Here is a 23,538-nt window from a genome sequence, read left to right on the forward strand (position 1 = left end):
TCAGGTTTTAAGAGTGGTAAAAGACAAGATCTCTATACTCTAGCCCCCCCTAGTCCTACTTTTACCCCTAGTTCTAAAGTTACCACTAGGTAAATCATCAAGAAGATCTCTACTCTTTTGAATGATCAAACAAAATAAAAAAAATACTAAATCCCCATAATTTAATACACTTAAATACATATACATACAAATATATAAAAAAGGAAAGGAGACTGAGGGAGGGGAGAAATTCGAGGGTGTTACAGCATGCCCCTGACTTCATCTTCCCAAACCCATGCCTCTCACTTCATCTTCGTGGTAGACCCTTGCCTTCCGTGTCCCTCACGTCAGAAAACCACCTCAGTCAGAAGAAACCACCCCTTCCACGCTCCCAAGACCGACCACCATCATTTCATTTTCTCTAGCAAACTATGACCAACATGATATCTCCGGTGAATACACGCCTTGGAGAACACCACCATCATCCTTCACATTGCCATCTCCTCTTTAGATCCAGATCTAAAATACTCCTACAAATCCAATGACTCCCTTTACTCCATGACTCCATCACTGGCCTCCCCTAGAACTGTCCTGACTCCTCCCCCTCCCGATTTCCAGTTTACACTTCGATGAGGATGATGTTACAACACCAACCTCCCCGTTTGAAGATCCATACACTATGGATTATGGTATTAACCTTCAAATATCTATATTTAGGATTTTTTTTATTGAATTCGGTTTAGGGATTTTTATTTGAAATGGATTTAGGGTTATTGATTATTTGAATTTTGTATAACAAAGCAATTGAATGAGTTTACACATATTTGTTCCCTTTTTCTCAATGTCCATTGATATAAGGTGTGTATATCTAATATATATATATTGTTTTTAACAATTTTCGATTTCTTGATGTTTTTGGTGGAACTCAAGTGGTTTCCATCATGTTTCTATATGACACCCAAGATCATAGTTTGTTACGTGTGTTTTTCTTTGATTCAAGTGGTTATGGTTATTGGATATGGATTTCAATGGTGGTGGAGTTCCCCGGAGTGAGGCCAGAGCTGGGAAGATGATGTGATATAGGAACAACCAATGAGAGGTCAATTAATTTAATTGGCGAGAGAGAAAGAGGTGAGACCAAATATCGATAAAGAATAGAGTAAATTACATTCTCGGTCCCCGTGGTTTTAATAAAAAAAAATAACAAAAAGATAAATGTCTAAAATACCCCTCCAAGCTAACTGAGTTGACAGGATAATTTGGATGGAATTAGAGGGAGAGACCCAATTTAATATAAATCAAAAACCATAGGGATGTAATCCATAGATATTTCAAAATATGGACCCAGAATATTAAAACACATAAACCATATGGACCAATCATGTAATTTACTTTTATCATTTATTATAGAGACTTGAAGGAATGACTAAACCTCGTAGTGCCTGGTTTAGGCCCGATAATGGTTGGAACTGAAATTTGACTGAATATCCATCTTTAATCCCAACTAAGGATCAAACAGTCATTTAGATTTTATTATAATCTTTTTATAAGTATCTAACTTACATAAAACGAATAAATGAAATTTATAGGATGGATTAGTTAATATATTTATGAAAAAAATTATGTGCATCATTAACTTATTACAAAGTTTTAATCAGACATATCAACTTCAAAATTACCCATTGAACCACGAAATTATCTTTATTCATATCACGTCAAGTCAAAATAAAATTACCTCCATCTATTTGTGTTAGGGGAGTGCTAATGGCACCCTCTTTCATGTCAGAATCAGGTCATTCAAGCATTGAGAATGTAAAAAGCATGTATTGATGTTGATATGTGTGAGAAAGAAATTTATGGATAGATGTGCATTAAACAATACCTAGGGGTGCATTTAGCCCACCCCTTGTGTTATTAGTAAAAAAACATTAAAAAACATAAAAAAAATTGTCTCTATCCTTATCACTTATTATCAAGTATCGTTTCTATTTGAAGTAACTATTATTTTTATTTTGGCCCTCTTTTATATTTTTCGTCACCTTAATTGATTTTCCAAATAAAAGTGCGTTAATTGAAGGGTCCTTTATCTTTGAGTAAATTGCACCATAGGTCCCTGTAGTTTATTCATAATTTGGATATGGTCCGTTCAAAACAATTACACCCGGTATATCTGAGATTTGCATTTCATTACAAGATGGTCCCTGTATCTAACACCGTTAAATATATTCCGTTAACTAAGGATACTTGGTCATTTTACCATGTTTTTGTCTTTTTTCTATTATATAATACACACACACACACACACGAGTGACCCATCCGCATCTCCAGACTCCGACTGCGACCCACACACAATATTCTTCCAATTTTCATTCTCATTCCAAGGAACTCTTTCTCCTTCTGCCCACCCCGATCTGGCCTTCACCGAAGCTTAGCCACCATGTTTCCTGCACCTACAGCCACCACCTACACCATTCACGATCTGGTCTTCACCGAAGCTTAGCCATCGCGTTCCCTGCAGCCACACACATGCACCATTCACGATTTAATCCTAGCAGGTGGTAGCCAACACCATTACAGGTTCCAATTTTCTTCTCTCTCGCATCTCCTTTTCTTATTCTCTCTTGCATCTCCTTTCTAAAAATAGGAACCACATGTTTCTAATGGCAATCTAAAAGGAATCGATGGGAATATAAGCACTTTAAAACTACGATCTTCTCAAAGAAACTTCATCATCTTATCAACAAACAGAGGGCGGTGAAAGATCTGATTGAAGAAGGGCTTTTTTTTTCCATTTCTATACAGACCCATGGTGTAATTCACTCTTTATCTTTTTACTTTTTCTATTTTGTTTTAAATAGAAATGAAAAATATACAATTAGTATTTGAGGTGAAGACAAAAGCCGAATTTAACGGCTACAATTCCGTGGTATCCCTTCCCCTTTTCTCTACCCTCACCGGAATCATAAGACCGACGACAAGATCGGACCCAACTCAGACACACACATTTCTATTTTCAGTAACCATTTTACAAAATCTGAAACACTAATCGTCAATTCATCCTCTTTCATCAATATAAGTTGAACGATTTCTTCAATTTGGCTTTTGATTCTTTCCAAATCAGGTAAGAATCCATATAATTGGATAAAGGTTTCCTCCTTCAGAAACACCCCCAATTTTCACTTATTCCCCATTGTCTCCCGAATCCTCTCTGCTTTTCCTCCATTTTTTTCTTTCTTCTTCACTTTGAATCTGTATTGTTCATACTTTCTTTCAAGATTCAAAGCTCAAACTTCGAGTTATTGGAAAAGAGCCCTTTGATTTGAGGTTATTTGGGGTCTTTTTTTTGTCGAAAGGGCATTAGGGTTTTGCTCTTTTGTGTTTCTGAATATAGAAATTAACAATCATTGTTTACCGGAATCTTTTTTTCTTTTTTGTTTTTTCATTTGTCTTCTTTGCTGTATATATTTGTGTATTTCGAATCAATCGCTTGGAGATCTGAAAATTATTGAGCTCCATTTCGATTGTGTAGATTTATGTTTGATTGATTAATATAACTTTCAAAAAAAAAAAAGAGAGGAAGAGATAGAACAAAGGTAAAAGTGTGTGAAGCTCTTACAATGTCAGTCGCTGGCGTTGCTTTGAGGCCAATTCACAAGAGGTCCGGCTCCGTTTGTTCCAGGAGCAGTGAATCCATCGTGATCTACCTAACGGTTGCCGGTTCTGTGATTCCGATGAGAATTATGGAGTCCGATTCCATTGCCGCCGTCAAACTTAAGATCCAGATATGTAAAGGATTCGTAGTGAAGAAACAGAAGTTAGTTTTTGGAGGTAGAGAATTATCTAGAAACAATTCTCTCCTTAAAGACTATGGTGTTTCAAGTGGTGATGTTCTTCATCTGATTCTTAGGGTTTCTGATCTCCTTGTGATCACCGTCAAGAGTGCTATTGGGAAGCAATTCGAGTTTGAGGTGGATAGATTTAGAAATGTGAGATATTTGAGACAGCTGGTAGCAGAAAAAGCTAAGGGAATTGGATTCATCAATGCTGATGATCACAAAATCTTGTGTAATGGTGAGGATCTTGATGATCAGAGGTTGATCGATGACGTTTGGAAGAAAAATGATGCTGTGATTCATTTGGTTGTTCAAAAATCTGGAGAAGTTCCTTCCAGTTTAGATGAAAGAAATCCCGAAAAAGATGATCGGAAATCGAATCCGAAGAAACCCCCAGATATTGATTCTCCATTGCAGCCGATTATTGTGAATCCGGGTTCAAAACTGTCTCCGACGATATGGAGTATGCTAGATTCCACATCTGAAGGGCTGCAGAAAGGGAAAAAACCGATTAGATCATCAGAGGGTACCGGAGGAACTTACTTTATGCAACATCCATCGGGAAACAGATACGTTGCTGTTTTCAAGCCGATAGATGAAGAACCGATGGCGGTTAATAACCCTCAAGGGCTACCGGTATCATCGAATGGTGAAGGATTAAAAAGGGGGACGAAAGTAGGTGAAGGTGCATTTCGGGAGGTTGCAGCCTACTTACTGGACCACCCGAAGAGCGGACCACGGACTTCCGGCGATATGGAGACAGGTTTTGCTGGTGTACCTCCAACGGTCATGGTGAAGTGTTTAAACGGAGAATTTAATCATCTCGGGGATTATGATGGTGGGCCGGAAAACATCAAGGTTGGATCTTTACAGATGTTTATGAAGAACTGTGGAAGTTGCGAGGATATGGGTCCTAGGGATTTTCCAGTGGAGGAGGTTCATAAGATCACGGTGTTCGATATTAGAACCGCTAATGCCGATAGGCATGCGGGGAACATTTTGATGAACCGTGAAGGTGACCGTATCGTGCTCATCCCTATTGACCATGGTTACTGCTTGCCCGAGAACGTAAGACTCGAAGTTCATTACCAGTATTATCCGATAACTGACTTTTGGGCATACACTAACGATCTCGAACTTGCACAAAAGTCAATCTACCGTGTACTTGAAATGCTAACTCTTGTCTTGGTGCTCCTTTCAGTTCGAAGATTGCACATTCGATTGGCTCTATTGGCCACAAGCCCGTGAGCCATACTCGCGTGAAACCCTCGACTACATCCAATCACTAGACGCCGAGCAAGACCTAGCCCTCCTAAGCTCAAACGGGTGGAACCTGTCCCCCGAGTGTGCACGCACCCTACGCATCTCCACCATGCTTTTGAAGAAAGGTGCGGCTAGAGGACTCTCGGCTTACGCCATAGGACGCATCCTGTGCCGAGAAACACTCCACAAGGAATCCGCAATCGAGAAAATTCTTGAAAAAGCTCACAGTTCAACGCTCCCTGGAACGAGCGAAGCCGGTTTCCTGAAAACCGTTACGGACCTCCTCGATTTCGAGCTAGACAAGGCACTTTGAGATCTTGGGGGTTCATGTAGGTATATATGTATGTACACGTTGAAAGGTGTGGATGACTAACTTCATCATCCAAATTATGAGAGCAATTTTACTAAGTATTAACTCTGTCGAGAGACAGACTATCAAGATTATATAAATAAACTTCGGTTTTTTAGCTTTATTTAATGTATATTATATTATCCAATGTTGCTGTTCTACATTTACTGAATTTCACTTTCTCAATCTTCACTCGTTCCATTACATCAAACCAGATATTATCAATGATTTCCATTTTCATTCCCTCGAACCCGATTCAAGCTCGATCAAGTTCAAGTACAAAAGTTAACTAGAGTAATTCAAGCTCGACCTCGATTCAAGACCAAAAAAAACCGAAAACTACCTGTAAATAGTTCACAAATTAACAAAGTAGCCAATTAATGCCGAGAGCGGGTCCTTTGAGCCATTGTCACCGGACCGAGCACCATGCTAACCGCTCTTAACCGGCAGAACTATAGAAGTTCAAGAATAAGAAAGCCTAACTGGTTTGATAATAATTAGAAATTATTTTAAAACAAATCAAATTATACATCTTGCTCATTGAAACTGGGTTCAAATCTTGAAACTGGGTCAATCAAGGGAACAAAAATATATTTGGATTTTCTAAGCAGACGTAATCACATTTCTAATTCCAAAGGCTAGCAGGCTTGACCTCAAAGGAAAAGAGGTTAAAAGAATACCATGTTTTTAGACAATATTCAACTGTAGATTCGGGTCTCCAAGTGCTGATCGCATCTCCACCATTGATGAATGCCATGAGCTTCTTTAAAATCAGCAGCACGAGTCAAATTGATGGTCAAATTAGCCGAAGGAAGAAGATGCAGCGGTTCATGAGATTCTTTCCCAATTGCATTCAAGAAAACACCCGAAATAGAATGCTGTGTTGCCAGCCGTTCGATCCCACCAGCTCCAATCTCCTCCATCTTTTTCCGGTGTTCAAAATACCCGATATACTCCGAGCAAATATAATCCGCTGGATTCACATATAAACATGGCACCCATCCAGCCAATGCAAGAAACGCATCTTCTGGCGTGTTGTTTCTTTGCTGATTCGCATTCTTGAGCTTTGCAGCAACAGCAAGTCCTGCAGTGAGAAAACTGCTAGCGATTCGGATCCCATGTTTGATATTTGGATCTTTGATGTTCTCAAGTGGGGCTGCAAAGAACGGCGGATTGAAGAGATATGAATCAAGAAAGATCCCAGATTTCGCCATCCTCTTTCCTGCAAGTAATGCCATAGCAGATCCTAGAGAATGGCCAGTTAACCAGATGGTTGACTTTGATGTTTGACTTCCATTTGCAGCAACCAAGTTTCTGATAGCTTGCATAGCGATCTCAAATCTTGATGTTTGATGCAACCCGTTTTTGATAATGTGGATGTCGAGTTCTAAGTCTCGAGAAAACGCGTTGCCTTTGGTTAAGGTGCCCCGGAAAGCAATGATATAAGACGGTGTTCCTTGTGAAGGTGCGTGTTTGAATTTGTAGATAGCACCAAAGACACATGAATCAGCATCATCAATGAGTTGACTGTATAGCTCAAACTGGAAGAAGTTCCACCAGGGAGGAGCAAGAGCTTCAGACAGTTGGCGATTTTCCTGGCGATCCCGCTCTATGATATATACGCCTTGAACCAAGCATGCTGCAACTGACCTCCGGTGATCCAAATTAGTCCTGTTGTCATTAGAGTACTTCCATTATAATCTTATTGGAAAAAGGGATTCTTACGACTGTTCGTTGGTCCAGAACCAAACCAGACCTAACACAGAACTGAAAGTTGGTTAAAACCAAGAATCAAACCAAAGATGTTAGCTTAGTCCCAGTTTCGTTGTCTTTCAGAGTGCATTTGGTTTGCAGATAGGACTCAACAAGACTGGATGGACTAGAGTGAGGTAGAAGGGGTGAAAGAATTGTGCAAAGTTTTAAGCTCTTAGGTTGACATAGGCAGTTTAGTAATTTACCAATCTTGTCCTGTCTCCCTGATTTTTGTTCTACCTATTTTGGTAGGACAAGAAAAATGCACTCAGTCATGTCCTTTCCTAGTCTAATGTTGCATCAAACATGGGAATAAATTTTTGTTGTGTCTTGTCCCACATACCAAACAGTGTTATGTCCAAGACGGAACCGGGACAAAACCAACACTAAAACCAGAATGTACCAGCGCCAAAAATTGGTTGGAACCGGGAATAGGACTAATGATGTTGGTTCAGCCCTGTTCCAGTTTGGTCTTTCATCATTCCTTCCAAGACTGAACAATGACAGAACCGGAATCGAAAGTTGGTTAGAAGTTGAAACCACAAATTAGACCAAAGACCACTCAGTAATGGTTGGGTTTGGTCCTCCAATGTGTCTATCAACCGAACAATGGACCAATAGAAATTTCAAGGTTTTTTTTTACAATTCCTTTTCTTATATTATTTTTCAAAACAGACATCCTATACATACACACTTTCAAATAGTTGTTTCATATAGTTATTAAAATCAGCAAGATTCTGGGTTTTAACCGGTTTCAACTGCTTCCAGCATTGTCATGATTGTCAGTTTTGTTTATGCATTCCCTTAGAGGTGATTCAACACTTAGCCAAACCCAGAATCTGGTGTTTTGAGGGTGCAGGTCATCAAATGTAGAAATTTTTAAACATAGTTATGCATATACTACAAGCGCAAAATGTAACGAAGTTTGTCTTATTTCTTATTTAATGTAAGATGAAATTTCTCTCAAGTAACAAGCATTTATTCCTCCTATGTCGTACTCATTAATCCTTTTCAGCCTCCGTGGCATCGGTTGATTTTGAAGTGCCATATTTCCACATAATCAAGAATTACAGTATAACTTGACAATTTGGCATCAAAATCATTAACAATTACAAAATCTACTGCCTAGTAAAATGGGTACAAAATATGAAGAACTGAATGTTATATTAATTGAGAAGAAAATTCATCGATACACTAGTTAGGAATCAAGACAATGTGCGTCGCATTTTGATGTGTTTTGGCCTATGCTATAACCGTTTCATGCAGAATTTGAGCCATTATGAGTTAAGAAAAGGAAGCCAGAAAGCATTACCAGTCAATGCTAGTCAGGTGTAAGGGACCTGAAAGCTCGAAACTTTCCCTTTCTGAAAGCAGGACATCTAAGTTCTTCGAGCTTGACTCTTTCTTCTCAGTGTTACTGAAATTCAAAAAGAAGAAATCAAATAAGCACCTACTGAAGCAATCATATCGATATGAATTGTCAGTTGTAATGTACACACCTATGCATTCAACCAATGTAAAATGCATTTTCTATGAAGACAAATCAAAATCTAGGAACCAATAACAAATCTATCTAATTCTTCATACTTATAAGTACCAAAAAGCAGCAGCATACAAAAGCATGCATCAAGAGCTGTAATGCACAACCCACCAATGCATAGAAGCATCAATAGAAGATTCATTCATCCAAAACTGAAAACCAATTTGGGAATAAAATATCTGTCAGATTAATCACACTTCTATGAACAACAATTACAAAGGCGTGCATCACGGTTTTTAATGTACAACCCATAAAGGCACTGCCCCCAAATTGAAACCAAATTTGTCAACTCATAGAGAGTCTCTAATTCTTCATACCAAAGCACTAACAAGTTAACAAACTAACAGAGAATCAGAATTTCAATCTAGAAACAAAACAAAGCTCTAGGTTTCACAATATTTTTTTTTGATGGAACACGCTTACAATTAACCACAATCATAGTGGATTGTGAATATAACCTAGATCAAACAACTAGATTTTTTCCCCAGAATGTAGTGCTCGTAAAAATTATAGATCGTTCAAAATTTGTTCATTTCTCATCACATTTCGTTTGAAAACCCCGATATTGGTCAAACAAAACCATAATTAAATCGTATGTTCAAATCAAAACCGAAGAAAAATGCAGTAATAGTTTACGAAAAATAGAAACGGAATCGGAACGGAATAAAATAAGAAATTAACGTCTTGTTGATAGAACAGATCAAGTGAAACAAAATGTACCTAAGATCCATGCGGAAAAGTTGATGAAACCAGATTTGATTGAATCAATTTGGATGCGCAACAATCATCACCGGCGGTTGAAAAAATGGAGGTTGGAGGCCAGGTGTAATTCTAAATCAAGTTTTATACTTTTATTGGTGGGTGAAACGCATACGCAACGTATAAAAATCCAACCTTCAAGCTAGGGGTGATTCATATTCTTATAAAAACTGTTTTTTAATTTATTTCAGTTTTGCATCGGTGGTAAGTTGTTTTCTAGTATTTGGATAAAAAAATTTGCTTATACCGGTGTCAAACCGGTAATAAGCTGTTCTTGATAAGTTAATTCTTCATGACTTATGAAAAACTGCTTATTACCAGTTTACAATTTTAACCTTGTTTTATTTAACTCCGATTTGATACTACATAAATTAATAAACATTTTTACAAAAAAACATAAGTTGTTTTAAATAAGTAATCCCAAACATCCCCTTAATTCAACGTAAAATAACTTAACTTGATATCTAATTAAGTTATAAAATTTTCAAACTGTATGTATTGAGTTGATATTGAGCTATTATTATTTGAACTCAAGCCAATTCGATGACCCGACATCATTTTATTTATTGAATTTAATATGATTGTTGAGTTTTTATTAATATGTATAAGAGATAATTACAATACTATATGTCCTTTTCATATATATACATATTTTCAATCTATTTTCCATCTCTATGTAACTCATTCATATATATATATATATATAAATTAGAAAAATTAATTGAATGTGATATACATAAAATTTAAAAAGTATGAATAAGTTGTATCAAATGGTATGAATAAGTTGTATCAAATGGTTGATAATGAAAAAGAAATTATGAGTGGAGAAATAACATATTTAAGGTTAAGATAATATTTTATTGTACTAAAGTATCAATCCAACCAACTCGAGTAATCCGTATAATTTAAGTTGGATTGGGTTGCACTTTGGTTTGGATAGATAATTACAATTTTAATTTAATAAAAAAATTATTTGAGAAATTAAACATTTAAAAAGATTTTTAAAATAAATACAAGATAACTACAACGTACAAAAAAAGATTATTAATTTTCATTCTTGACCATAAAACATATAAATTTATCTGTTTATATCAAATCCGATGGTTTTGAACTTATGGGGATCAGATATTGTTTTCGAATCCTTTGGCTTAATTTAGTTTTAATAACAACGTAAATTGTTTTAGGTCTAATAATATAATTTTTTTATATAATAATAGTATTTAAGTATTTTTAGAATTCAATGATCATCCTAATTGTATTTTAAATTCTTTATATCTATACTATATTATAAAGCATTTGATAAAAACTCTTAAAAATCATTTTTTATGCATGAAATATTGTATATTGATGCATATTACTTAAAATTCAAAATTACAAATAAATTATGCATAAATATAACTTATTAAAGCTCGATGTTTGAATTTATGTAACTAACTGCAGATAAACATAATCAAATAGAGGATAAACATCTCATTTTAAAATATAAAAAATCTAAAATATAATTAGAATAATTATCGAGTTCCAACAAAATAAATAATTATTATCTTTATAAAAAATTATATTATTAAACCAAATTACTTCGTTATTGTACCTAAATTAAATTATAATAAAAAAAATTGAATTAAAAAATTACACAAAAAATAAGGAATTTTAAATAGTTAATTTGATACTAATATCGATATATTTTTGTCAAATATTTATGATATCTTTAAATTTATATTTTATTTAAAAATAAAAACATTATCGCTTTCTCAAAATTTTATAAGACCATATTATAACATCGACTGAAATAAAGAATAAAATAAAATATTAAAATCAAGATATATCTCGCTGCATTGCATGGATACCTTTTTAATTTAAAATAAAATATTTATCCTGTATTTGATTATGTTTATTAATTAATTATAATTCAAACTTGTATTTATGTATCGTTTACTTATAATCTTAAAATTAAATAATATATATCAATAAATAATATGGAAAGATGGTTCCTAATGCTCCAACCTGACAACCTATCCCAGTTTTCAGATGATTTTTACAAGTTCATTTCAAAAGTTCAAAATTTAAAAGCGTTCATTGGTGGACATGCCCAACTAGTCCTACACCAGTCTAATCCAACCTCTTTTATTTTATTTTATATATTTTTTGATCATATATATTGTTTATATATAAATTTCTTGCATATGTAATTTCGTTGACCATGTTTTGACCGGTCCTATGACCATGTTTTGACCGGTCTTATGATCAATGGTAACCGTTTCTAACAAAGCATTGGAAGGGCTAGCCCATATTTAACTGGTTTTAGTATCTATCAAGCATAGATTAGGAATGGCAACGGGTCGGGTATTGGTATCCTCGTCCCCGAAACCGATAGCAAAAACCGTCCCCGTAACTGTCCCGATCTCCCATCAGGTCCCTGCGGTTTCCCCGATCCCCGTTGGAGAACCTGTTAAGGGTAAAAATAATCATTTTCGTTTGATAGGATATTAAGATCGAAACATGACAAGGCTAATGGGAGGAATTTCAGGATGATGAAACGATATTGATAACTTCATGTCAAATTAAATCCTTAAAACTCAGTTGAATTCTTTCATTCACCTACCTTACTCTTACATGTCCAGTCTACATACCAAACACACCCTTAAAAGACTGGTCCGAACCGAGACCACTACAAGGTTTGACCGGTTCACCCAAGCTTCATGCTCTATGATGAAACCTTCCCCTCATTCTAGTAGATGATATAAAAGATGGAAAACAAGAAGCTTTTACTGAGGAAAACTATGGAAACATCTCTTAAATCTCATGTACATTAAGCTACACTTTTACTAATTACTTTTTACTTTCACTGTTACTTTTACTTCCCAATCCCAACTATGATCAGCCTTTGGTTTTATAGCCATAAGGATTGTTGCTTGCCCACTTCCACTGGTCTCTACACATCTCCTCTATTCCATACTTTGCCCTGCAATAACATACACATACATGATACACCATACATAACCATGCTAACATCCAGGATGGGACCACTTACTTCCAGTTCAATTCACGTTCGGCCTTTGCCGTTGACGCGTACACGATCTCTGCATCACCATGGCGTCGCTCGCCCTTAACCAGAGGGATTTTCTGGACCAACAACCGCAAATTCTCAGCATTTAACATTCGCATTCGCTTTTACCAAATACAGATCATTTAATCACATGTGGATTCAGATGGATGTACAAAAAAAGCAGTACCTTTCCTGAAGCCTTTTCAAATGCTGATACCATCTCCAAAACTGATGTCCCTTTACCTGTCCCCAAGTTGTAAACCTCACAGCCTAAAAACAACATAGGAATCATTAAAACCCAACACAAAAATAGACACAAGATTCATGCGATGCCACATGTATTAAGCTCTGGCTATTGGCTTAACAGTTGACACCTAGGCCGTGTATCCACAAATTTCATCGAACTTAAGTCAGAGAACGGCAAAAGCGACGCACCTATTTCAGGATGAGAGAGTTTTCTCAATGCAGCAGCATGTCCTTCTGCTAAATCTACAACATGGATGTAATCGCGTACCTGAGAACTTAAAGAAAAACAATTAGAAATAGATCAAGGATACCTTTTCTGCTACGTATTCCCTCATATACAGCCAAAGCGTACCCCGGTTCCATCCTTTGTGGAGTAATCAGTTCCATACACTTGAAGTGCAGGTTGCCTGCCAACAGCAACTTGCTGAACGAAAGGCATAAGATTGTTGGGGATTCCATGAGGATCTTCGCCTATTCGACCACTAGGATGTGCACCCACTGGGTTGAAGTACCGCAACAATATAACTTTCCACTCTGGATCCGAAGCATATATATCCCGACATATCTCCTCAATGATCAGCTGAAGGGATTAAGTCTATTAGTCCATACATACATCAGAATTCAGAAATTCCATCAAATATTGACGAAAAATACATCATAGGGATTAGCGACTAAATCATTCAAAACTAAACAACGGGTCATTCATCAAACTATATATAGAAGTTCGTTCACAAAGCCAAGTAATTCTAAATATGAACCAAGAATATCATACCTTGGTTCGTCCGTAAGGGTTGGCTGCAGCTAAGGGAAACTCTTCTGTGCATGGCACCTCCTTCGGCCAACCATAAACAGTAGCCGATGATGAAAACACAAGCTGAAACGTTCGAAAATATACAACCACCCCCCATTAGCAAATACATGAACTTTTTAATCCTCCCTAATCCATTCAGCCATCTTAACATTCACCAATATAGTTCTTGTCTTATAATGGTGTCATGACAAGTGAAGATGTGTTTGTGGGTCCCATTTACCTGACCTCCCACAAAATGGAGGTAAATGGTGCAACTGAATAGCGTCAGCCATGAATCCGAGTTCAATAAGCAAGAAAGAGTTAACGAGATACCTTCTTGCATCCATGGGCAGCCATAACTTCCAAGAGAGTTAAAGTACCAATGATATTGTTGTTGTAATACATCAAGGGTTTCTCCACACTTTCACCGACTGCCTTTAATCCAGCAAAATGTATAACGGCATCAAACCTACGTAGCCAGCAGAATAAAGGCAGTGAAGAAACAGTTAGCACTCATTTATAGTTGGCAAAGATTACAAATTGCTATATTTCACTTCGGTTTATAATTATAAACGACAATAAAAAGCCAAAATTGAAGAACAAAACCGTGGTACCAGGATACTAATCGAATTACTTTAGAAAACGACACACGTGAAATGAAGAATAATACTATAACAGTAGTGAAAAGAAAATTTTACTTCGTGGAGGCAAAAAGCTGCTCTAATGCAGGCTTATCCCGGACGTCCATCTGCAGCATAGCACAAGAGTACACGAGTTGGAAACACTAGTTTAACTTAATAGAATAACACATGTATGCAACTTCGCGTAAACCCAAATAACTTGAGTAAACACTTCATGCTCGAGCGGAATAATAAGAGCATTTATCACATCGGCCATCAATCAAATGAAGAAAAAACATTAGGGTGACGTTTGTTTTTTAAGAGGTGTCGAAGTTTGATTTCACTTCTAATTCATAAGAGGTGCCGAAGTCTGATTTCACTTCTGATTTATGAGAGGTGGTTCTGAATTCTGAAATCTGGATCAGTAATTATAAAGCTAGGAAACCTCAACTAACCCAGAACAGTACCTACCATCCTTCTCTGTTTCAAGTTAAAGCAAAAAGGTCCACCAAAGTCCAAATCAATTTCTTATGCAACATTTAATCTATACATAACTAGCAAATATTCACTCCCAAACTTCCCAAAAATAGAAACTAGATCATCTGGTCAGAATAACCAAAGTGGGATTAAAAAAAGTTGCATTTTAGGTTGAAACACTTGGCAATTCTGGTTGAAAGGTGTTGCCTGGTTGGTTTGAGTTTGGCTCCAAAAGTCAAGAAACCTGGAGGTCTCAGGTTTAAATCCAAGGAGAATAAAAATCCCCTTGTGGTCAAAGAGGTTCAAATGCGGTGACTCCAGGCTATCTGCAAAGCAGGTGATCGTCCTGGAATTAGTGGGTTTACATGACGGGTTGGATATCCAGGTTAATAAAAAACGAATGGTTTTTGCAAACAAATGGTACGGAGGGTCATAGGTTCTTGCAATTTATCACCAAATCTTTTATAAGTTTATGTTAGAACCCAGCTCTGAACCCATCAGAGGCTAGATACACTCAACCTAATCAATTGTACATCCAATCAGAACAAAGTGTTGATGAATAAAGCGAAAATTAAAGAGTGGAGGGGGGAACAAACCTTGTGAAACGACAGGTTGTGAGCTCGATCACCGGCGAGTTCTTGAACTCGACTTATAGCGACTTCTGAGGAATTATCAAGATTGTCAACTACGACCGTGTTGTAACCATCTAATAACAACTGCAACACGGTGTGGCTCCCTATATATCCGGCACCACCAGTCACCAATACACACAACGGCGGCGCCATTTGTAATAGCCAAATTGAATCCCTTACAGGGCCGGAATTCGCACCCAGCGCATGCAATCGGACCCTTTACGAACAGGTTCTCGCTATATGAAGTCCGAAAATTGAGATGCGTATTTATGGGGGAATCATACAGAAATGGAAGAGAGAAGATTTAGTGCGAGGTGTTGACAGATAGGAGACCAAAAACTGACATGTGTTGGATCTACAACCCAATTTGTGTGAGCATTAATAAGCATTGAAAGAGTGGGACAGATGGGAGGAATTTGGAAGCCTTAATTAGGGTTTTAATGACTACTAGTAATCGCAGTTTGGGGAGGAAAGCCATGGAAAGAGATTGATTGGTCCGTTAAAGCAGAAATCTTTAGAGGTGTGGAGATCTCTGGAACCATGTTGCATTTTCTTGAAATTGACTAATGAGAGGGAAAATTCCAGAATCAAGACAAACACTCACACATACCTTTCAACTATTTATATTTTTAGTAATAGGGAGGTTAAAAACGAAAAACTTGACAAATATCCCGATAATTATTTATCTGGATTGTATGTCTATATGGATACAAGTAATTTAAGTTGTTTTTTGGTTTTATGGACGTATATGTTGGAGACGAATTTGTTATTTAATACTCAAAATTACAAGTAGATTGTGCGTAAGTATAATTTATTAAAGTTCTATATTTGAATTCGTAATATTAACTACTGATAAACATACTCAAATAAAAAATAAACATCTCATTTTAAATATAAAAAATCTAAAATATAATTAGGATAATATTTAATTCTAACAGAATACTTAATTATTATCTTTATAAAATGTTATATTATTAAACCAAAAATAATTTACTTCGTTATTAAACTTAAATTAAATTATAATAAAAAAATAAATTACAGGAATTACATAAAAATGAGAATTTTTAAATAGTTGATTTGATATTAACCTTGATATATATATTTTTTCAAAATTTTATGATATCTTCAAATTTATATTTTATTCAAAAATAAAATCATTATTGCTTTCTTAAAAACACATAAAATCGTATTATAACATCGACAGAGATAAATAATTAAATAGAACATTAAAATCGAGATATGTTTCGCTGCATTGCGCGAGTACTCTTCTAGTTTGTATGTATATATGTATACCAAACAAATTACTTATATGTATATGTATATATAGTTTAAATAAATAGTTATCAGAGTGTTTTTTTCTTTCCCCGTCTACTTTCCTTCCTTTTTTCCCTCTTAAAAGAATAGCTCAAGAACGTAACGTTAAATTTTGAGTATTATATAGTTGAACTATTGCTATTGTAAGGTTTATCAATCAAACAAACAAATCAAGGTTCTATAACGTGAGAAGGAGAGACGCGATGGTTTTGCTGGTCGGGGAAGAATCTTACTTTCGAAGAGGAGGTTTATCTGGTGGAGAGAGTTGGTTTTAGGATTTCTTTTTTAAAATTTGAGACTTGAATATCTGCTTTTTAATAAAAACATGAAAATAAACCAAGTTGATCTCAAGTGACTTGCACATAAGACACTTATTACAGAAAACTTAAGGTCTTGTTTGTTTTTTTCATTTTTAGCTCTTAATTATCACTTATGTCTGATTGTTCAGGCGTTTTATAGTTCAAACTGTTTTTTAGCCTCTTATTACTTAATAGAGTTTGAATAAATAAGAGGTAAATTAATATATTAATTATTTTTATTTCCTCTTTTCTTTGATTTTTTTTTTGCTATTGCTTCTTTCTCCACCAAAGACGTCACCGTCCTTTCATCACCCATGTGAAATGGATGCCCCCACTTTCTCTCTCTTTAGATCTCTCTCTCTCTCTCTCTCTATATATATATATATATATATATAATTTTTATACGTATAGGTTAGTTTAGATGATTAATGGGAAACAAGAACTTCTATTGACGATCTATCATCTATCAAAAGTATCAATCTTTCCACAAACAAACTCACCGGCGGCATTCCAATAGCATCAGAAGTCTGAAAGGTATCAAAAAGGTTCTTACCGTGTTCCATCTGTTAAACAATTGTTGAAATTAATTTCGGCAATGAAAATTTTATGAAAATCAAGAGCATTTTGCAAAACACTTGATTTTACAAAAACAGACTATTGATTCAGATTTTAGACGTTTGTCCATTTACAAAAACAAACAGTTTTATTGATTCAGATTTCAGAACCACATGTTATCAATCAGAAGTGAAATAAGACTTTATACTTCAACACCTCTTAAAAAAACAAATGCCACCTTAATAGTCATGGATTATGATGTTTGCAATTGCAACTATGCCGTTCTTTCTAATTCCGAAAAAATTGGAACAAAATTAAATTTTTGGTAAGTCTTAAAAGAATTATTTTGTAATTTACTTTATTTTTCATATTAAATATTTATACATGCAATTTTGTTTCCATTATAATTTGGTATCACAATTAACATGTAACTTGTTTAATTTTTTATGGATAATAATAAATGACAGACAGTTAATATGTATTGAATTTTAAAATAATTTTTCTATAAATATATTTTGGAAAATGAAATATTGATTTTACATACAATTTTTTTTCATATAAACTCATTAATCATATAGCTTTTTTTTTTTAATTTCAACTTATTTATTAATATGAATTTGTTATAAATAAATCATATTTAAAAATATAGACTGATTATCTATACTATATTATATAGCATTTGACAAAAACTTTTAACACCCATTTTTTATGCATGAAGTACTGTTTATTAATATACATTACTTAAAATTCAAGATTACAAGTAAATTGTACACAAGTACAACTTATGGTCATGTCATGGTCATGTCATGACGTAACCTTTACATCCGTAAAAAAAAGTCAAAATGATGTTTTTGTACTTAACATTGTATTACACGATTTTCATATTTGCAATATAGATTAAAGAAACAGATCGTCATACAAAGATATTGAACTCTGCGTGAGATTCATAGTTGTCCACTGTGAGGCTGAGCAATAAGGGTTGGAGAAGACTGAAACATTTAGAGCTGCAAAGATAATTATTAAATCGTTAGCAGCATATAAAAACATTCCTCCTATAATAGCTGTTACTACAAATGGCACTAGCTCATAATAACGTTACAAATATGTTGAAGTTTACGGTTTTTACGAAAATTTAGGATTTTTATAGTTTTATGGGTATAAGTAACCTTTTTAAAAAGTGTAACTGATTGTTTAACTACATAATATCATTTTTAACCGTAATTAAACGCCAAGAATAATAACTGACTTTGTTCATATTAGAATGGATAAACTTTTAGCATAATTCTAAGTAGGGGCGCTCAAAAATCTGACCGATCCGATCAACCCAACGCGAAATAACTCAACCCGAAGCAACCCGATGTCTAATCGAGTTGTAAAAGTTTCAAACCGTAGGTATTGAGTTGATATTGGGTTACTATTATTTGAATCCAACCCAACCTGATAAACCCAATATCCTTTTATTTCATGGATTTAATATGATGGTTGAGTTTATATTATTATATACATTAGACAATTACACTATCATGTACGCTCTTCATATATATATATATTTTCAATCTATTATACCATCTCTATATAACTTATTCGTATATATGTTCAGTAACCGTGAACATATATACGAATAATGTACCAAAGTATTAACCCGATCAACCCTATCAACCCGTACGGTTTGGGTTGGGTTGCACTTTGGGTTGGTTGGGGTTGAGTTAAGATTTTTCAAACCGCAAGCATTGTGTTGGGTTGTTTAAATGTCTTTAACCTGATCAACTCAATCTATGAGCATCCCTAATTCTAAGTAGTTGTTTTTTGTGATTTTTGAAATTAATTTTTTCTTAACTTAAATTTGTATATTGGTTAATGTCACAAAGAAAACTAGATCAGAAAGAAATGTAATTCAAAGATTCACATGATATGTTTTTGAAATGACAAAAATACCCTTAGCTACCTTTATGAAAATTACAATATTACCCCGGCATCTTGAATAGCTTGATTTAGGAAAACCATGAATTAAGCCATGGATTTGGTGGTAAGGAGAAGAAATAGAGAAAATTATGAAATTAGTGGATGATACTTTGTTTTCTAATTCAAGAATTTGAATATAAGCGATATTATTAACTAAATATCGACCAAATGGATAAACACGGGTTCGTGGTGGCAACGACGGTGGCAATGGTGGTGGTTATGACGACGACCACTAGCCATGCGGCAGAGAGTCCCTTTTGCCAATTCGCAAACTTGAAGCCCTTATGCAACGAGATGGTGAAGGATGCAAAAACTCATAACGACGCATTAAAAAACGCTTTTAAGGCAACTCTTGATCTCAACAAGAAGAATTCTGTGCGACTCGTACCTGTCGTCACCTCCGTGGTCCGAAAGATCAGTTCTCCATCCAAAGCAAATATCTTAAAGACGTGCCAACAGAAATTAAACGATGCAACTAGTTACTTAAAGGATCTGATTGTGGCTGTTGATGAAGATAACAAAGACCTGATTGAATACTACTTGCGTACTGGAGAAATTACATTGAGAGATTGTGTCGATAGCATCACAGAGATCAATATGCCCATCCCTACGGAGCTTTCCCAATTGGCAAAGGATGTCGAAAACTACAAAGAAACTGCTTTGGTCATTTTCTTACAAGCTCCCATCGAAACTGTATACAATAGACCTATGCCCGTTGATTATTCAGGCTAATTACAAGATAGATACGATAAATGGGCTTATAACCCTCGTTTTCTTTTTATTCTGTCCTTATGATAGTTGCATCGTAAACTTTCTCATTTTTAGTTATAGGTTTGATAGGACAAGAGAGCAAGCATGGTTTTAGGCATAGAGGAAATGTAGTGTAAATTGAAAATTTGTAATACTGAGGAAAAAAACTGCTATTTTTTCTTCTTTCAAAACTTGTGCATTCGAATACCCTTTTTAAAAATCAGTCGATTACTGCCAAAGATGATCATTTTATCGACGTAGGTAACAAGAGAGCAAACACGATTTTAGGCATACAAAAAAAAGGAAGTGTAAATTGGAAAATCGTATCGGTAAGAAGTAAAAATATATCATTTTTATAAATCAGGCATGTGAATACCCTTTCTGAAACTTAGCAGACGTGTATTACAAGTGATGATTTGTGGGTTTGGCCAGGATACGTACCAGCTTCAACTTATTCTTTTGTCCAATGGATCTAATATAACATAACTTTTGTTCAACAAATAAACCGAACATTTTAGTAAACTTATGAGTTGTTCATACTTCATTACTTGATCAGTTCTTTTAGCTTAAAAAAAGATGGGGATTCCCTGCAAAGCTGGGGATCAAAGATGGGGACGGGGGATCCCTGGAAGTTAAAAATCGGGGATGGAGCCGGGGCCGGGTAATGTGATATCCATCTCGTCCCGTTCCCGTATATTAAAGATATTATATATTTATTATTTAGTAGAAGTTAGATTTAGTATTTTTTTTAGATTTATAAAAAGTATCTTGATCTTTTTTCTTATATACATTTTTTCTAACTTGTCTTACTTTTTTCAGACAAAAAAAATGGTGAGCCGAAAACGTTTCATCAAACAATTACATATGATGTGATTTTGTTCACATATGCATATTTAATTCACCGTGAAAGCAAAATTTTAGAATTATATGAGATTTAAACATGAACCATTATTGATCGAGTATAGTGTTTAACACATTTGATTTAAGATATCTCAAATAAACGAGAGAAAAAAATCCTCAGTTCTCCATTGGGAATGGGGATGTGATCATATTCTCCAACGGGGAGGGGGAAGGAGATTAGGATCGCGGACAGGGATTGGGTCCTCGTGCCATTCTCATGCCTACAGGTTAAGTGGTTATTTACCAAACGTTTACCGTGTAAACGCTTACTGGCAAGAGTCATCGCTTTCTATTACATTATCGGCTATCAAAATGGATTGTTTGTAGATGTCACTTACCCAGTAAGCACTAATTGGGTAAATATTTTGTTTCATTTACTAGGTAAGAACCTCGGTTGTTGTCATGACTCTTACAAGGTAAGATTCACTGTCTTTATCATGTTCATCCGGTAAAAATAGTAACATGATATACGTTTAATAAATGGTCCAAATGCGTGTATTCAATTGGAATGTGAAAGTCGCGAAAAATGACTTAGAACATAAATAGAAAGGTCGGGCTCATAGGATCTCAAATTCCCAATTCTAGTCATTTCCATTTTAAGTAGTTTCTTCTCAGTTTTTTATACAAAAAATATTAATTGTAAAACCATAAATTATATACAATTAAAACATTGTATGATTGGAAATTGGACAAAGTAATCTTTTAGACTTGTAAAGTCTGTTTCTTAACATACACTCCAATGATTTGCTAATCATTATCGATTTGTTTGGTTCCAATGATTTATCTGATCAAAATAATTTCAAATAGTTTATGTTGGCAGGTCTTAGATTATCTGTCATATTAAATAGTAAATAAACTGTCTTGATTGATACGACGCTTTTCTTGGCTGAAGCAAAGGCGGGGATTGGTATAGTAATCCAAGATGACCATGATTTATTGATTACTGCTAGATCAGGGTTTGATTGATGAGATGCCAGTTATCGAGAGTGTGAAGCTTGGGCACTCTTACTTGCCATGTCTTGGGCAGTCAATTCGGGGTTCCATCGGGTTCACTTCGAAACCGATACAATGATTGTTGTGGATGCGATAAACTCTTTGGAGGAAGACAATTCGGACCGCACACGTACCATACTTTACAACCACGAGTTTTTCTGTGTCACTGCTATTAGGAGACAAGCGAATAGGATGGCACATGCTCTTGCCCAACTATCTCATTCCCTTTCTTGTCTTGTTACGTTCTCTAATTTACCACCTTCTATTTCTCGTTGTATGAACAATATTTGCTCCTTGGGAGTCCATTAATATATTTCAGCAATATTTTTTTCCAAAAAAGAAAATTAGGAGCGTCGTCATCTTTTTAACAATGATGACATGTTTGCTAGGTTTATACATAGATAAAGCTATTTGTGGTGATTAATCCATCGATATAGATTGAGAAGATTTTTGTTTGAGATTTTTATTTTTTATAAATGGGAGAAACGTATTTTTTTAATTTGGGGTGACAAATTCTGAAAAAACTTGAATTTTTTACATAAAAGCCCCTCTTAATAAGTCGATTTCTATATCATTAAGACAATTTAACTATGACTCTCATGAAACTACTAACAAACATATCATTAGACTTGTAAAATAAAAAAAATTAGTTACGAAATAAAGACCGGGGGACCCTTCTTTTTGTTTTCACTTTTATCAAGAAAAATTAACTTTCAAATTTCATTCTATTTTTTATTTTCTTTGTGGATTTTTATCAAGTAATTTACCATATTTTGTTCAATCACATTGATGCGAGTTGGGATTATGTGACATTTGATTTATAAATCCCAGTGGCACTTACGGCTAAGGGGCAATTTACCTAAACGCTTACTCAGTAAGTACTTACCAATGAGTCTGCACTGTCATTTAATTTATCGGGTAAGATTCTACTTAACCAAAACAACATTGTATGCAATAACTTATCCAGTAAGCACTAACCAAGTATGAGTTGTTATCCTCACTTACCAAGTAAAAACTCTTGGTCCTTGTCATTGCTCTTATCGGGTAAAATTCTAGGTCTTTATCGTGTCATGTACAACCAGTAAGGTCAAGGACCTGATAAAAACTTACCGGATAATCGTTTGATAAACGGCCTAAGCCTCTTTTGTTGAAGGAAATCTTAAAATAAAAATAAATTAATTAAAGAATAAATATAATTTTAATTGCATACTGTACTTAACTTAAGAAAATATAACCTCATTTTTTCAAATACTCGTTTTTAGAAGGCTATTTATTTGTAACCTGGATACCACTAGGCTAAATCCAGAAAATACCATCTAACAAATCCTGATGGGTATTTTCAAGATTTCTGGTAAAACTGTCCTAAAATAGAAAGATTTTAGTAGGTCGAGGGTTTTAAATTAAACAAAATCAAATACAATAAAAACCTAAATAAAAATAGAAGAAATGCAATTTTCTCTTTTCTAAAAATAAGATTTC

At 34.9% G+C, this 23,538-nt stretch overlaps 3 protein-coding genes across 3 annotated transcripts; 1 reads left to right on the forward strand and 2 right to left on the reverse strand.

Annotated features, from left to right (window-relative positions):
• Positions 1-2,889: 2,889 nt before the first annotated feature.
• On the forward strand, positions 2,890-5,509 carry LOC112521423 (phosphatidylinositol 4-kinase gamma 4-like). The gene is made up of 2 exons (XM_025130281.1): positions 2,890-4,880; positions 5,014-5,509. The coding sequence occupies exons 1-2, from the start codon at positions 3,597-3,599 to the stop codon at positions 5,386-5,388; spliced, it is 1,659 nt and encodes a 552-aa protein (XP_024986049.1). The 5' UTR covers positions 2,890-3,596; the 3' UTR covers positions 5,389-5,509.
• A 401-nt stretch (positions 5,510-5,910) lies between these two features.
• On the reverse strand, positions 5,911-9,502 carry LOC112521424 (GDSL esterase/lipase At4g10955-like). The gene is made up of 3 exons (XM_025130282.1): positions 9,437-9,502; positions 8,489-8,593; positions 5,911-7,095 (listed from the first exon to the last, which is right to left on the reverse strand). The coding sequence occupies exons 1-3, from the start codon at positions 9,445-9,447 to the stop codon at positions 6,123-6,125; spliced, it is 1,089 nt and encodes a 362-aa protein (XP_024986050.1). The 5' UTR covers positions 9,448-9,502; the 3' UTR covers positions 5,911-6,122.
• Positions 9,503-12,038: 2,536 nt separating this feature from the next.
• On the reverse strand, positions 12,039-15,808 carry LOC112521138 (UDP-glucose 4-epimerase GEPI48-like). Its single transcript, XM_025129835.1, has 9 exons — positions 15,251-15,808; positions 14,256-14,305; positions 13,891-14,026; positions 13,540-13,641; positions 13,120-13,347; positions 12,957-13,035; positions 12,709-12,791; positions 12,507-12,598; positions 12,039-12,437 (listed from the first exon to the last, which is right to left on the reverse strand). The coding sequence occupies exons 1-9, from the start codon at positions 15,437-15,439 to the stop codon at positions 12,353-12,355; spliced, it is 1,044 nt and encodes a 347-aa protein (XP_024985603.1). The 5' UTR covers positions 15,440-15,808; the 3' UTR covers positions 12,039-12,352.
• Positions 15,809-23,538: the final 7,730 nt, after the last annotated feature.

Source organism: Cynara cardunculus (assembly GCF_001531365.2).
Source record: "Cynara cardunculus var. scolymus isolate 2C chromosome LG 11, CcrdV1, whole genome shotgun sequence".
Classification (NCBI taxonomy): Eukaryota; Viridiplantae; Streptophyta; class Magnoliopsida; order Asterales; family Asteraceae; genus Cynara; species Cynara cardunculus.

Coding starts and splice junctions, on each gene's coding strand:
- LOC112521423 (XM_025130281.1), top strand. CDS start 3,597: ATGTCAGTCGCTGGCGTTGCTTTGAGGCCAATTCACAAGAGGTCCGGC. Junction 4,881..5,013: donor GTTACTGCTTGCCCGAGAAC/GTAAGACTCGAA, acceptor TGCTCCTTTCAG/TTCGAAGATTGCACATTCGA.
- LOC112521424 (XM_025130282.1), bottom strand. Junction 7,096..8,488: donor CACCTGACTAGCATTGACTG/GTAATGCTTTCT, acceptor TAATGACAACAG/GACTAATTTGGATCACCGGA.
- LOC112521138 (XM_025129835.1), bottom strand. CDS start 15,439: ATGGCGCCGCCGTTGTGTGTATTGGTGACTGGTGGTGCCGGATATATA. Junction 14,027..14,255: donor CAGCTTTTTGCCTCCACGAA/GTAAAATTTTCT, acceptor CTGGCTACGTAG/GTTTGATGCCGTTATACATT. Junction 13,642..13,890: donor CTGCCCATGGATGCAAGAAG/GTATCTCGTTAA, acceptor CGAACGTTTCAG/CTTGTGTTTTCATCATCGGC.